The sequence below is a fragment of the Panicum virgatum genome, chromosome 1N (genome assembly GCF_016808335.1).
Source record: "Panicum virgatum strain AP13 chromosome 1N, P.virgatum_v5, whole genome shotgun sequence".
Lineage (NCBI taxonomy): Eukaryota > Viridiplantae > Streptophyta > Magnoliopsida > Poales > Poaceae > Panicum > Panicum virgatum.
The window spans coordinates 10249091-10265324 of NC_053145.1; the positions used below are offsets into that span (position 1 = coordinate 10249091).

Genomic DNA, 16234 nt, shown 5'->3' on the forward strand with positions numbered 1-16234 from the left:
AATGGAGGGAGTATTAAAAAATAACAAGCGAAGGCAAATGCCTCAAAGCAGAGTTGCAATGAGAAGCCTACTCCGTACAACATCGCGACCGCTTCAAAGTCATGTACCATTACCGTGAAAATTGCATGCAACGCAACCAAACTCAGTGTCCTGGTTGACTTGAGCTCCAAAATGTACAAGTCAGTCAGTCTCCTCTCTTTGGGGCTTCAAAATATTAATGGCCCATTGCTCTCATATAGCTGTGGTACCAAGACATTTCGGCATCCCAGGCTGCATTTCTTCATTGTGTCGTCAGCAAACAAGACGAAGCATGAAACATCCTACGAATTACAAAAGCCTTTTGCGAAAAAGAAACTTCAATAACCAAGTGTTTCGCTTCTCCCTGAAAACAAAAAAGGGTCGACCGAACCGTGTGCAGTGCAGTGACAAAAAAAGGTTGAGCAGTGGTTTCCTGTTCTTCCGGCCCATTGTTCTTCCATTTTGTTTTGTCAACGCAGCTGTGTAGAGTTCTACAATCTAGTACATCATTATCATCCTTGCCAGATGACGCATCTTGCTGGAGAGGCACAAACTGAACGGAGATGTCTTGAAACCAAAACAAGTCAACTGCCAGTCTGCCACGCACTCGATCGATGTCGAAAGAACGGGCAAGTCAACCCACATTATCCGCTGCCTGTGGCGCTGACTTGGCGCTTTATGCACGTAAAGTGACAGCACCACGAAAGTACTTTGAACTTGTCGTCTCGAGAGAAACCGACACAAAGTATTTGGCATATTTGGAATCTAAGAACACGTTCGCATACAGAGTTGACGATGATTTCCGGTGGAGAATAGAACAAGTCGTTTTCAGACTGAGTCAAATCAAACGTCTCAACTGCCACTCTGTTAGGAATTAGGATTCAAAGAAGCCAGAAGTCAACTCTACGTACATTCAGAGCATGTTGTAGCATCACAAAGCACTTTCATACATGTAGAACACCTACGGAGGGCACAAGAATACAAAGTGTCGAGACAAAAACAGGGGCCAGGTCAACTGATTCTACACTCAGCCCCTCTGAAAAGCTACGGCCAGCAAGAACAGTAATTTGTCTTGCACATTTACAATCATAAAAAGCATGCAAGCCAAGTTGATGATACAGTTACATCCAGTGAAGGATAAAAAAAAAAAAAGAGTTGACGACATACAAAGATGACGCACAAGTACCTTCATTGCAGTGCAGTCTACAGACTATTAAATGCCAAAGGAGGGAGGTTCAATGAATAGACGATACATAATGTACGCAGGTCATGAAAATATGCTGATGCTCTGAGCGTCTTGAGTAAATAATAAATTTTACAACTAGTTCGGATGGTTCCATTTTGTTGGAAATAACTGAGCTAAATCATTCAATAATTGGACAGGCAGAATCCAACTAGTACAAGCGGTCCCATGTTGTTAAAAACTGAACTAAATCATCATTCGATAGTTGGACAGACAGAATCAAAATAGTGAAGAAAACACATGGGCAGTGCTAGCAGTGAGAGTTCTGTTTTCCTGGCTATCCTGCATGTCTGACTAAATGGATTCAAAAATTTCACCTCAGATTGAAAGATCAAGTTCGGCCAGATTACTCCAAGGAATCAGCAGAATGTGCTGATTCACCAAGGTTGAAGAATAAGATCGACAAAAGCTAAGGACAACAGAAAGGAAAGACTGCATGTAGTAACAATTATTGTGTGCAGGTTAGAGTGGAAGGCAATGTGGTAATTACCTTTGGAGATTCAGGAACTTGGGGAATTCTGCTGGAAGGAAGTGCATAAAGAAACTTGGTTTAGCCTTGACCAAATCAGCGTTGTCAGTAGAAAGATCTTCCTCCCCATTGGCGTATGGAACAACCGAGCCAATAAGTCGCTTGGTGCTCAGGTCAATGGTAACTAGCGAGAACTTGCCAAACCTGCCTACCCAATCATACAATACAAAGTGTGCAACACTGATATCATCCATACTAAGCAAAGGGAGCATCATAACCTCACGTGGGAGATCCTCCGGGGTGTGTGTAGCCCACAGGTCATCTGCTTGAACAACAAAACTATTGGCTGACTGCGTTTCCGTCACTGCCATGGAGACGATGGTGAAACCAGTGTCAGGCACCATCCGGCCTAGATCAGCACGATCATGGCGGAAAACATCAAGGAATGCCAACGTGCGACCACCTTCGGTGACGCACAAGCTGCGGTACAAGGCGGGGCGGCCTGAAGGGCCTGAAGGATGGAAGCTGGAGTCATCCGGAGGAAAACCGGTGAAGGTGGCCTTGGGGTTGCCTCCAAAGATGTCCTCACAGTACAATACACCTCTATCGTAGTCCACCCAGCAGAGTGCATTCTTGAAGGGAATCACCTCGCTTGTCGTAAAGTTGAGCAGATTGGAGTGTTCAACATCCTGCCCCTGGATCGGCAGATACATGACCTCCCACTTCTCATCACCATCAGTAGAGTCACCAATGATGGTCGAACGGAGCACCCACAGCTCCACCTCCAGCGTCTCGGTCTCCGGGTCACGCCAGCCTACGCCCAGATACGCCACGGCGAACTCCTCGCCGCAGCACAACAGGCCAACACCCCAAGGCACGAACGGGCGCGGGATCGGCCTTCCGTAATGCGCGTTGTGCACGGTGCAACCTGGCAGCCGTCTGAGAGCAGGCGTGGATTGCGCCTGCGAGCGGGGATCGGCGGCGACGTAGTAGATGAAGTAGTCGTGCGCGATCTCGCCGAACGGCGACGGGTTGGAGGGGTCGACGAAGGAGTCCAGCCTGAGGAGGACGAGGTTGCGGTGGGCCGCCGCGAGATGGCACATCTTCTCCCGCTTGGGGCCTCCCGGCCAGCTGAGGTAGAGGCGCGAGGGAGTGGGGGGCTCGGCGAGGATGAAGGAGACGCGGAAGTGAGCGCCGACGGAGGTCACGCCGGTCGCGGAGGTCCTCTTGTCCTCGCGGAAAGACTGGGGGTCGTCCCTACGGAAGATGAAGCGCTCAAGCATCACCCAATTGGGGAGGGCGCCGCCGGATCCGGCGGGAGCATTGGCGGCGGCCATGGATCTGAGGGGGTTCGGTGGAGGCGGCGGCGGGCGGGCGGGCGGCCGGATTGTAGATCGATTCTCTCGCTAGGGCGAGGAGCACGAAAGGGGATCGATCGAGTTGCTGCCTTGCTGGGCTTGGGCCAGATCTTTATTGGGCCACGTCGGCCACACCGCGGTTAGTGACTGTTTTCCTAGGTATTAATTACTGGACTGTTTTATTATTATTAGTTGATTCCGGCACAGTTAGACTGACCTCACTAGCGTCCCGCGAATCAATGGGACACCCATCACGCTGCGGGACCGTACCGACGTGCTGGTGAGATGGACACGCGTGCTGGTGAGGTGGACACGTCGCGCGGTGGGTCGCGCGCCGGCGCCGCGGGTACGCGGGTACGCTGGTGAGGCCAGTCTTAGTCAATTCCATGACTACAGCTGTTCAGGAAATATAAATCCCAAGCCCTGCTAGGCTCGGGCGACTCGGCGGCGATTTCCGCCGGCGAGGTTTCTCTCTCTACTCACATTCCCCGCGCCTTCCCTGGCTGATCAAGGCGTCGACCTGCTCGGCTAACCCGGTCCTGGCAGGGGTATAGTTGGCTAGTGGACCGGCCCGGCACGGCCCAGTCCGATTAGGATCGGCCCAATTAGCCTGATTATCTATTTGTGTTGGGTCGGGCCGGCCCACATACCATATATATAGCCAAATAAAAAATGGTGTTTTCGGCCTTTTTCAGAACATGGTGTTTCTTCGAAAGATCCTTGTACACTGCATCATATGGATCCAAGCATCTGGAAGCAATATCGGGATCTGCAGCATATTCATAATGGAAATCTGCATGAAAAAGCAATTATTAGCGATAGATAAAGTATTAATAGTACTCAGGTAAGTAATCAAATATAATATAAGAAAACAAACCTTTAACATGAAATACACGTGCTTCATCGTCTTCCATATTCTACATTCCAGGATCTTCCGAGTTCATTTGAACTAAATCATTCTCTGTTAAATAGTAAATCATATCAATATTAATTAGTTATAATATATTATCATGTAAGAAAACATTTCTATAAGCTAGTTTGAAACATGAAAAAATATACCTTGAACTCCATACATCGGATCATCCGGTTCCCATAAACCTAAGTCAAACTGATCTTCTCGATCGATATTTCTAGTGCGCACCCTAGTTAATCGACCAGACTATTGTTGCATCAATGCAGATTGTAAGCTCCCAGCAACACAGGTGTATCAATATGTTCACCTGAAATTGTAGGCTAAATATTTGACAACTATTTTCACAGTGGATTATAGATCATAGTATCTTGATTGGGTATGTTTTTTTTTGTTTGCTTTCGGCATTCATTAGCTTTCAATATTTTCTCATACTTTGCTAAATCTGCCCTTTCAAGATATCTTCTCCTATCATACTCCCTTTTCAGCTCCTCCGGAGTAATCTCATCCTCAACTCCTGATGTGGCAGTACATAATGGCGTGACAGAGGTACCCTATGTTCTTTCTACACATAAATACTACTCAAATATTATACAACAACAACATAGCCTTTTTTCCCAAGCAAGTTGGGGTAGGCTAGAGATGAAACCCGAAAGAAATAAGTTCAAGGTTCAGGCACATTGATAGCTAGTCTCCAAGCACTCCTATCCAAAGCTATCTCTTTAGAGATATTCCAATCCTTAAGGTCTCTCTTAACCAACTCATCCCACGTCAGTTTAGGTCTACCTCTACCCCTCTTTACATTATCGACCTGCTCAAGAACCCCATTACGCACCGGCGCCTCAGGAGGCCTTCGTTGGACATGTCCAAACCATATCAGCCGATGCTGAATAAGTTTCTCCTCAATTGGTGCCACCCCGACCCTATCCCGAATAACTTCGTTCCGGACTCTATCCCTCCTACTACTCAAATATTATAAAAATAAAAAATTAAGAAATAAACCATATATGCTGTAATAGAAATAATGATGCTTCTAGAAATGTGAAAACCTTCGTTGGCTGCAACACTGGCCGTAACATCAGAATAATTGATAGTCCTAGTTGATCACTTGTTGGTATTTTCTTAGCCTTCTGATCATCTGTCATATTAGGATACCTTTTGGTCCACCTTTCTCTATCTTTCGCCATCCGCCCGCTTGAGAAGAGACAATTCCGGAAGAACTTATGGTTCAAAACATGTAAGAACCTAGCTTTATTATAAATAGTTAATAATATCATATGCTCTGTGTAGAGTGCTTGTATCTTCCGTTGGAATTCTCTGGAAAGAATCATTGCGATGCAATCATGAATCATCAAAATCATCTGCAGATCTCTCGTTTAACTCAGAAGTCGCCTGCTCAACAACATCATTGCACGTATTTGTTTTATTAATCATAGGAGCAACACCTACATATGGTCTGCATTTTGAGTTAGCAGACTCACACACTGATGGGTATATTTTTTAACAACACCACTGGATGTATTTGTTTCATTAACCACAGGGGCAACACCTACATATGGTCAAGGCATTTTGAGTTAGCAGTCTCACAAACTGATGAGTCGGGTTATAAAAATTATACCAAGGTTCTCCGTATTATTCTGAGCAGCTTCTCTCTCGGCCTTTTTCCAATGATAAGTTTCTCACCTCTTAGCATTCAACTCGGCTTTTTTATCAGCTGGCATGATTGCATATTTCTCCCTAGCCCTTTGCCGCTTAACTTCCCTTTGCTCCGTGCAATCAACTGGTTTTCCAAATGTTATGGTTTATGAATTGTGTGCAAAACTAAAATGAAATGGTTATAACAAGATCACACGAAAACAAAATTAACATTTTCTACAGCTTGGTTATCAGGATAACATGTGATTGTCGCTTACGACGATTCAAGGTATTTGTGATATCTCCAAATGGTCGATGGCCATCCATTGCTTCAACCGATCAAAATATTCACGATAAAAAAAAGAATCAGCAAAGTAAGCAAACGTGCAGGGGCATTTGCCAACAGAATCAAATCTTGCACCTCTATCTAGAGCTCCTTTCTCGGCGAACAGGCCTGCCGGATGGCGACGGCCGCCGGTGGCGCCGACCAGCGAAGTCTCGAACCTCTAGGGCACCCTTCTGGGTGGACAGGGGCGTCGGTGGCGAGGATCAATCAAAAGTGCAGGGGGTGTCGGTGCCTGCAAATCTATAGTATGAACAGATGAAGGATCGTTGGAACTGGTGAAGGATCATTGGGATCGAGAGAGTCAGAGAGAGAGGGCGCAGTCCCCACCGCTTACCCGATCAAAAGAATCAGCCGAACCCCACCCGCCGAGCAGACGGGCAGGCAGGAACTTGGGGGCAGCGCACGGCAATGTGGGCAGGAGGGAGCACGCCGAGCAGGCGAGGCCACGGCCACGGCCACGATGAAGCAGACAAACCCCATGTGGCCAGAGGGAGCGCGCCGAAGGCCACGATCGCAATGAAGTAGCCGAACCCCACATGCCGAGCAGGCGAACATTTAGGAACGCCGCAGCGCGCGGCAACGTGGGATGGAGGGAGGCCGCCAAGCAGGCGAGGCCGCGGCCGCGACGAAGCAGCTAAACCCCACATGCCGAGCAGGCGGGCAGACAGGTCGCGCCAACTTGGAGCGGATGGAGCGCGCGCCGAGCAGCCGAGCAGGTGGGCAGACAGGCGAGGCCCTGGCCGTGCCGAAAGCAGTGGAGGAACAGACGGATTGGAGGCAGCGGTCGCAACCCTCGCTCTTTTTCCTTTCTAAGAGCATCTCAAGAGATTAGCTAAATAACTAGGTAAAAGACTAGATAAAAACTAAATAGCTAACTAAATGGTTGAGTAATCTAACAGAATAGCCAAAATCTTGCCTATCTCTGTACTCAAATCATCTTCTTCCTCCAATCTTCCTCCTCTGGCTCGCCGGAGCAGGCCACCGCCACGCGCAAGCAGCAACAGCACCCCAGCAGGGGAGGAGTGGCGGCACGAAGCCAGGCCGGCAGGGGAGGGCGACGAGGCCGAGCCTCGCTGGAGAGGGGCGGCGCGGCGGCCCTGAGCTGTGCCGGCAGGGGAGGGCAGCGGGGCGGAGCCGCGCCAGTAGGGGAGGCACGGCGGCGTCGAGCCAGGCCGGCAGGGGAGGTGCGGCAGCGCCGAGCTAGGCCAGCAGGGGAGGGCGGCGAGGCCGAGCGGCGCCGGCAGGGGAGGTGCGGCGGCGCCGAGCTAGGCCGGCAGGGGAGGGCGGCGGGGCCAAGCCGCGCCGAAAGGGGAGGGTGGCGGGGCCGAGCCAGGCCGGCAGGGAAGGGGCGGCGGCGTCGCTCAGCCAAGCTGGCAGGGAGGGACGGCGGCGCCGAGCCGCACCGGCAGCGAGGCGGGGCGGTGTCGGGCCTCGCCGGCACGGAGGGGAGAGGACGTCGCGCGGGAGCAGTGTCGGGGAGGGCTCATGGGAGGGGGCGGGGACGGCATGCGTGAGGGAGGATGGCGAGTGGCGAGCAGGGCCGGCTCTATAATTCTAAGGGTCCTTGGGCGAGGTAAGAAGATAAGGCGCGTTGAATTAATTTTTAGTATCAAAATTACAGTTGCAATATATATAACTCCTAAAACATAACAATAGTGCAACAAAAAATTAAAAACAATAACCATTATGATTACCTCAAATAAAAAATATAATGTTTACTGTGACCACATGCACGCTAAGTAAGGAGCGAATCAGATCAGCGTCAGCATCTCCTCTTCTCATCCAGAACCTAAACTAGTCCGAGCGCGTGAGCAGGATGCCAGGATCACGGTGGCGGCAGGAAACAAAAACAAAACTTCAAAGCGTGTCTGCGCTCCGCCGATGGCTAGGTTACAAGCTGGAAGACTTTCCTACGGCTGTAGGTCATGGTTAGAGGTGGTAAAGGACCTCAAATATAAATCTAGATAATTTAAAGACCAGACTCTAAAAGAACCGGCTCTTATCTTATTCAGTTTTGAACTAAAAATATACTCTGCTACTATAAGAATCAAGTTGGATTGTGAGCACTAGAACCATAATCCGTTACTATCCCTAACTCATGACCTCATAAGCTAGTTTATAATGATTATTATGCTACATAGAAAATTCTATATACTAATTACCTATATGACCTTGGGCCCCCTAGTGTCGTGGGCCCCCGGCGGTCGCACCGGCTGCCCCTCCCCTAGAGCTAGCCCTGGCGGCGGGGCATTGGCAAAGATGCCGACCGGCTTTCCCAGGATGCAGAAGGAGGAAGCGAGGCCACGACTTTAGCGCATCTGTTGGAAACGAGTTTTACTGCTTTTTTTTTTACCTATCCATGATGATTTACATAAGCTGTTCGAGATGCTCTAAAAAAAACAGGGCATCAAACGCCAGAGGAACAAGACGGACTGGAGGCCGCGGCATGCATGCGTTCATTAGCGCGTGTGCATAATGAGGAAAGAAAACAAACCAGCCCCGTCATAGCCATGCATGTTGTATCAAACATGTTCCTTCCATGTGCGTGTGCATATAACAAGGAAACAAAATAAATCAAGCCCCCTTTCGTGTGCGTCAAATATGTTCCTTCCAGGTGAGGTGGGTATGTTAAAATTTTTAGTAAAAAAAAACAAGTTTTTTGGGTGGAAACATTTTTCTTCCATCAAAAAATGAGACTCCACCCCCTTTCGTCAAATATTTTGGTCTGGGACATCTGTGAGGGATATGGTAGACCTAATCTTGGTGAGAAATATTTTTAATTGTTTAAACTTTTATAGTATAGATTATTACAAGGTAACAATGAGAAATAATTGTTGACTCATCTTTCGAGCAAATCAGGGGCCGGCTAAAATTGAATTCAACCCATGTCATGCAAATGCAATAACAAGTTAACAACCCTCTGCAGTTTGAAACCTGCAAGGTCTCGGCCGGCTTGGTTCTCCGATCCGGCAATCAGTAACAGGCTAACAGCAACCAAATGGGACTATCCACTCGATATCTGGGTATCCCTATTCACTATAGGAAACTATCAGATGCTGATTGGCTAAAGGTAGAGGAGCGCTTTGAAAAGCGACTCAGTAGCTGCCTAGCTGGAAAGATAAGAATCTATCAACAGGTGGAAGACTGACACTGATTAATTCAGTTCTTAATAGTCTACCTATATATATATATGATATCTTTCTTCACGATTTCGAAAGGTGTCATCAAAAAGCTGGATTACTTTAGGTCTCCATTCTTTTAGCAGTCTGATGACCACATGAGAAAAAAAATACTATTTTACTAAATGGGATATCCTGTGCTAACCCAAAGAACAAGGGGAACTAGGTATTCATAATCTATATATTAAAAATACAGCCTTGCTTAGTAAATGGTTATATCGTTTACTGACCACAGATGGCACTTGGCAATTACTTCTTCGGAATAAATATCTAGGTACAAAACTGTTGGTGAATGCATAGTGGAAAAGTGACGATTCCCATTTTGGGCAAGCCTTATGAAGGTTAAACGAGATTTTCTCCATTTTGGGACATTAAAAATTAACGGTGGATCCCAAATATGGTTCAGGGAAGACAAGTGGCTAGGGAACAGAACACTACGAGACTAGTACCCTAGAATGTACAATATTGCTCGTTGAAAGCAAGATACTGTGGCAGAAGTTCTGGGTATACCCACCCACCAAACATCACCTTTCGCCGAAATTTAATTGGCAATAACCTAGTAATGTGAAATAGTTTACTCCCACATATTGCTAATATTGCACTAAGTCAGGTCGAAGATGAATTCCGAAGGAACTTACACCAGAATGGAGTCTTCTCAGTGAAATCTAATTACCTGGCATTGCTCTGTAGTGAAGTCCCAAACAATATATAACAGACGAATCCCGAAAAAGTTCCACTAAATCTTCCTTTGGTTTCTTCGCAGGGGAGTAATCCTTACTAAAGATATTTTAGTTAAGAGAAACCGGCAAGGAAGTAAACTTTGTTCTTTCTATCATCACGATGAGACAATTCAACAACTATTCTTTGAGTGTCGTTTAGGCCGGCCGTTCGATATGGGCGGTCATATATGCGGGTTTAGGCCATTCGATATGGGCAGTCATATATGCAGCTTTTGATCTTCCGAAGCCTCACAATGTGAGACATATGTTCGGTCGGTGGCTGACCGGGGGGTGGGGGGGGGGGGGTTTACTGATGAATAATCCTTGTGTTACTTGGGCAGCGGCTACGTTGGTCCCTGTGGTTGACTCAAACAAACATTCTTTTTTAGGTTATCTTCACATTATCACGGTGGCTCCGTACTTGGACTATCCTTCAGAAGTCTACTATGCAGGTTTTAGTTGCAGTAGCATCTCAGCATTTGGCACAAATGGTCACGAACTTTTTTACCGGGGCGCATGGGTGGCTGTCTAATCTATGGATTGATAGATAATAGAGTGCTTGTTTTTTTATGGCTGTGTGCTTATAAAGCAAAGGCCGGGATTACTTTCAAGTCCGATGTATCATCTTGATGTGACGTTGCTTGAAATCAATAAAATTCCCTTGTTGAAAAAAAAAGAATGAAGCCTACTGTTCGTTTATTCTTGAGCATCAATCTCAGGAACTCAAGTCAAATTATCGCTCATGTTCTGACGCGAAGTTTTGTCGTACCATTGGATGTATGAACCACAAGCAGACGACGTTATACTAGGGAGACTCGCGAAAGAGAAGACGTCATGGAAGAAAGATAATCCATATGCGTAGTCTACAGCGTAGTTCCGCAACGTCGCTATCTCATTTGCCAACTGCAGAGTTTTGGTCCTGCAACCTCCCCAGTCAGGTGAGCGTAGCCACCTTGATGAAGAGGCAGGAGGATGACGGACCGCGGCGTCCATACCCAACTGTTCCTCGTCAGTGGCACTCTGCCCATGTCAAAACAAAGAGATACATCAGGAAACGTCATCGTAACGACACAATCAACACTTCAATGAAGAAATTTTGTGGAGATCAACGCAGGTGTGTGCCATCTACTAACGAAACAAAGCCTTTTCTCTGCAGATTTTTTCCCCGAGGAAGTTGCATCGTAGCTCTATATATATATACACCCTAAAACTGGAAATGTTTTCCTTAACAAAAAACCGGAGAGGTCGTGGATCCCTCTTCCAGTGACAGGAAATTGCCATCTTGGTTTGCCATAACGTGCATGTAGGCACACGCCATATGGAGGAGATCTAATTGTAAACAGAACTGAAATCATTTCCATACTTCAGAGATTTTGAAGCAGGCAAAGATTTGCACCTGTTGACATCGCCCTAACGTCAAGGCTGGGAAACGAAGGCATTTGTGATTCATGCTCAGGGTTTAGCTTTCCCATGAACTTTCTTCTCAGGCCTCAACAACTAAAAAAGAAACAAGCTTGACTTCAGCCATGGATAGAAACAAAGTGAGGTTGCATCAACCCAGGAAAATGCAGTAATGTATAGAAAGGCATTTTACAAGGCTGGCCGGCTAGGCTACCCAGTCCAACGATTGGCAACAGCCAACAAAAGAAATCTACCAAAACATGAAAAACTCAGACATTGAGTACTATACTAACGCTCCAAGATTTGGAGCGCTCCCGTTCGCTCTGGCCCCACGTACTGTTCATGTGGGGCCTGGTACTGTTCATGGCCCCCGTGTACTGTTTAAGTGGGGCCTGCGTGGACCCGGGTACTGTTTAAGTGGGGCCCACGCGTACTGTTTAAGTGGGGCCCGCATACTATTCAAGTGGGGCCCGCGTATAAAATATATTTAATTTTTTTATATAAAAAATAATATGATTTTGTATACTGCGTTCACATGTAGTAGCTCTACTGTTTGTATACTACAAAGTGGGAGCCACACCATTTGCGACCCATGCACATTTAATGTGCCCCACTTAATGGACTCACGGTACTATTAGGTGTCTTTATCATTTGAAAAAAACATCAATGATGATTTCGTATGCAAAATATAAAATAAATTTAACTTTTCCTATATATATGAAAATAATAACTTAGTACACCACGTTCATCTACGATAGCTCTAATACTTTTTATAATTTGTTTCCCATACATAAATTCAAAAAATAGGATCAATTATTCTTTCATCACTAATTTTATACGTTACTCTGTCAGCTATTTTTACTCACACCTAAAAATCAACGGATTTCTAAAAAAAAAGTTATACTGTGCTTAGATGACCATTATGATAGCATAAAATATCTAAATTTAATATTGGATTGAGTACAACAAAATATAAATTTATGTTTCATCATTCTTTTCAAGTTAATATCTTTCAAATAGACGCGCATCGCGCGTCAACCGGCCTAGTTTATTCAATGACATAAACATTGGCTGACAATACATGCATGGAAAGTCAACAAAGGGTACAGTAGCACTCCGTACTTTCCTCATAACTAAGTAATAACAATACACAGGGAAAGGGATAAAGAAAAAGAAAACGCACTAGCAGCAAACAGCGCAAATGTATTTGACAAAAGGCCCTCCATGGACCTGCAGTGTATAGCTAGGTGCAGCTTCTGCTATCTGAAGTACATCCCGAAGGGGGAAAAAAACACGAGGGATCAGCACATAATTTTGGTATATACTAACCGTTCGTGTGTACCCCAGAACAGAAGACAGGAAGATCAATGACCAGTGAAGACAAAAGGGGACAAGCCATCATCATCCTGTACAGATGAACTAGGAGTTAGAACTAGCCCTGTTGATCAGAAGCATGCAAATTAGACCACCGGTGGCAATGGTGAAATGCAAGTGGAGCTACTGCAAAAGAAAATTCAGTAATGCAAGTGACTATGACCGTGACCCACGCATCATAGATGCGCAGAGGAATTTAAAAAAAATGTTGTAAAGTTACAATGTTCCAATCAGGGCCTGGCACAAACATTATGTTATTTTCAAAACTGTGCCACAGGTCGCTGAAAACCAATATCTGTCGTTTTCACAGATTAATTGGGCTCGACTCCGGGTTCAGAACTAAGCCTGACTATGGAAAACTTTATTGAGACTTCAGCATCAGCCCAGTTGAATTTTCTTCAGCCAGGCAGTTGTCCTTCTCAACATTTGAGTTGGCATGGCAGAACTATCGATTATTTATTCATTTATTTATTTTCATTCTTATTTCCTTTTCACATTAATTTTATTTTTCGCAAAGTTCATGTCATAAGGTTTCCTCACTGGCTGCCTTCCGCAGTCAATTGGAAATCGGTAAGGTAGCTCGAGCTTCCTTTTAAAACACCTAGCTCACAGCCAGTTTGGCACGGGTACTACCAATAGGACGTAATATTATGACATGACTTGAAGCCCTCGTCTCTCTTTTTCGTTTTTCACTTTTTGAAATTTTGGCACTCCCCATACTGAAAGTCTGAAATAGTGAAATGCTAGCTGGCAACTTTACTGTATGTCCTTTTGTTAATTTTTTTCATGGATTGGAGCCCCCTGTCTGAAAGATCAGAAAACAACAGCAATTCCTACCCAAGTCTGTCTGGCATAAGCCACGACTTGGCTCTGATCAAACTTGACAATCCTACGAAGTCCATGAAGCCCATTGGCCATCCATGACATTGGTAATTGATCAATCCTCCACTTTCACTGGGACAGAGATTACAATAACGCTCAGTTCTCATATAGCGATTATACCATACGGAGCATGTTTTATCAGGTTCAATGTAAGAATTTGGAAGATTATAGTATGAAATAAAGATGCAAGACTAATTCCCTTTTACTAGACAACTGAAGTAAACAAGAGTTATACCTCATCATTCTTTTGTTCCCTCCCGGTGCAGGAAGAAAGCGTAGAACCCACCAAGAACTGTAGCACCAGCCATGCTCCACACAAGCACCTGCACCGGGAATGGCATGATTGCGGCCACCTTGTATGAGAAGGCGGCAGTGAGCATTGTGGTGAGAAGCCAAACTGCCATCTTGAGGTGTCCACGGCGTGGCGACTCTGGAGGTGTACTCTCGTACCAACGTAAGCAGTAGAAGAGCGAGACAAGGTCCACATATGAGAAGCCCACAAAAGATATGGCTCCCAAGTCCCCATTTGACCGGTATACGGCCATGCCCGAGTTGAAAGTCAGGAACATGAAGCCAATTATCGTGAGCAATGAGATACCATGGTCTTTGGTGTCCTTCGGCGCTGGCTGCTTGCCAGGACGATCGAGAAGGGCTTCATCCACATGCTTCAGCTGCTGTGAACTCATACCAGCGGCTAGTCAGAGGAGATATTGGTGGTGGTTGTGACGGAGCTAGGTAAAATTGATACACCCAAGGGCTGTAACAGGCAGGTCAGATTGCCGATGATCCTTGGCTCTTAAGCAAGATCTGAAACACAAAAGTTTGTCTGGGTGAGCACCATGTGTGATGCTCTGGCATGCAAATTTGTTTAGAATTCTTATTCAGCTTGTTAGCCAGAGAGCAATGTTTGTTCTCTAAAAAAAGAAAGGAACATTTGCCGAACACTGCCATATATACAGATCATCATCTGGCGGGTACTAGCGGTAATTTGCAAGCCCTAGATACTAGTGATTCACAGATGAACGCGGATCAAATTAACAATTTCGCTGCTGCAGTGGTAAAAGATGCAAAGAGTGCCTAAGAGCATTTGTCTCAAGGAAAGCATAGGTGCTCATTGGCAAAGACACAACACACCGATGGGGTCAGGTGCACCTCTCGCCCCCGACCCTTGATTCGGCCCCCATTCATATTCATCCAGGGGGATGAATGTGAATCGTTCTCTGCAGTGGCCAGCTGCGATTTGCACTTGGGGTTAGTGGGGCATGCGGAGATCAACGAAATCACCGTATGCATAAGAGATTCAGGGCAATCGGAGGTGTGAACGAAGAAAGAGAATAAAAGCAGCAGATAGATCTGGTTCCGATTCAGTCACCGTACAGGATAGCCGTCGGCGCGGGGCAGAGGGTCGGGATCTCCGTCTCCGGCCGGGGGTAGGAGGAAGGCAAGGAGGAACGCAGCCTGGACACGGCTCTAGAGGAGCGATCCCCTGAGCTCGGTGGTTGGGGAGAGGTGCAGCCGTGGAGTCTATTTATTCCTGAAGGTGGATCAAATCTGGTGGGAGCAGCATTGCAGCAAAGCAGCCTGTTGCGTCGGTCCTCTCCTCGTGAAAGAACAAAGGAGTAGCATCGTCGAAACATACTCCAGCGTTTTGTTTTGTTTCGTTTTTCCAGCCTGGAGCCTTTCGTCTCTCGTTTCCCATTTTGTTTTGTTATACAATTGCTGATTTCGCCAAGCGGAGAGGACTAGCTCTCCGCTATGCTCCGGTGGGCCCGATGGATGATAATGTCTAGTGCAGCTAATTTAACTGTGTTCTGCGAGAGAGAATAACTTAAAACACGCTGTAAACCGAATGGAGGAGAATGGTCGACAGGCTCTGCGTCCAGGGTCCACCGAACCTGGCCCCAGAGCGGAAGAGCAACGCTCCCTGTCATTGTTCAAATCCAGCCTACCATCACGCGTCATCATCAGCAATAAAAGTTTGACTTGACCCCGCCAGCCTAACGGACCCCACCCCCACCCACCCGTTAGCAATCGGCTTGAGCGAAATTTGGCGTCTGTCGACTCGGGCGTAGACGCCGAAACCGAACACGATTCGGATTCGGATTCGGGTCGAGCAGCAATGGGAGAGGGATCCTCACACACGCTCTGCCTTCGTTTCTCCTTCCAAAAAATACTCCAAATGTATACCGTTTTAGCCACTCACTCACTTGCGTTGTTTTATTTTTAAGAGACATGGCTCAACATTGGTTCATTTTTTTCGCCTTAATCATCTTCTCCCTTCTTATTAGTTTTGTCATTAATTAGGCTCCTGCATCTCTCATACTTAACTTTTTGCGGTTCACCTAGGGGCTATGGGTTCCCTTCCCAATTATGCTTGGCTCTTACTAGCGAACTAGGTCACGATCGCGTGCAAGACGAGTATGTTTGGTTGCTAGCACATTCCAGCCAGGGTGCAGGGAGCTTATGATTGGTTGCATGAATAACTAGCTACAGCACGTAAATTTTAGCTACGCCTACCTGCTCCTTGCGCCTGCACGAGCCAGGCCACGCAGAAATGCTGGATCTCTCCGCTCGCCTGGCCCAAAGGTTGATCCTGGCATCCAATCACCAGCATCTTGCATCTAGTCAGGCTACGCAACCAATCACGCCACTAAATATACACATCAATCCATAGGTACTCCACTCTAGAAAGATTGATTG

At 46.5% G+C, this 16234-nt stretch overlaps 1 protein-coding gene and 1 long non-coding RNA gene across 4 annotated transcripts; both read right to left on the reverse strand.

Moving 5' to 3' along the window:
• Window positions 1–898: 898 nt before the first annotated feature.
• On the reverse strand, window positions 899–3157 carry LOC120655095. The gene is made up of 2 exons (XM_039932821.1): window positions 2194–3157; window positions 899–2094 (listed from the first exon to the last, which is right to left on the reverse strand). The coding sequence occupies exons 1-2, from the start codon at window positions 3065–3067 to the stop codon at window positions 1748–1750; spliced, it is 1221 nt and encodes a 406-aa protein (XP_039788755.1). The 5' UTR covers window positions 3068–3157; the 3' UTR covers window positions 899–1747.
• A 7391-nt stretch (window positions 3158–10548) lies between these two features.
• Window positions 10549–15121, reverse strand: LOC120655096. 3 transcript variants are annotated; one of them, XR_005667321.1, is made up of 5 exons: window positions 14912–15121; window positions 13770–14341; window positions 12608–12684; window positions 11274–11374; window positions 10593–10897 (listed from the first exon to the last, which is right to left on the reverse strand). It is a non-coding gene; the product is annotated as an uncharacterized LOC120655096 (long non-coding RNA). The 3 variants fall into 3 exon arrangements; XR_005667322.1 differs by lacking the exon at window positions 11274–11374 and having other exon boundaries at window positions 10549–10897; window positions 14912–15116; XR_005667320.1 differs by lacking the exons at window positions 10593–10897; window positions 11274–11374 and having other exon boundaries at window positions 12208–12684; window positions 14912–15110.
• Window positions 15122–16234: the final 1113 nt, after the last annotated feature.

Excerpts from the sequence above, each read along its gene's own strand:
- LOC120655095 (XM_039932821.1), bottom strand. The coding sequence starts at position 3,067 with ATGGCCGCCGCCAATGCTCCCGCCGGATCCGGCGGCGCCCTCCCCAAT. Across the intron at positions 2,095-2,193 it reads CAGCTTGTGCGTCACCGAAG|TGACGGAAACGCAGTCAGCC; the intron begins GTGGTCGCACGT and ends TCTCCATGGCAG.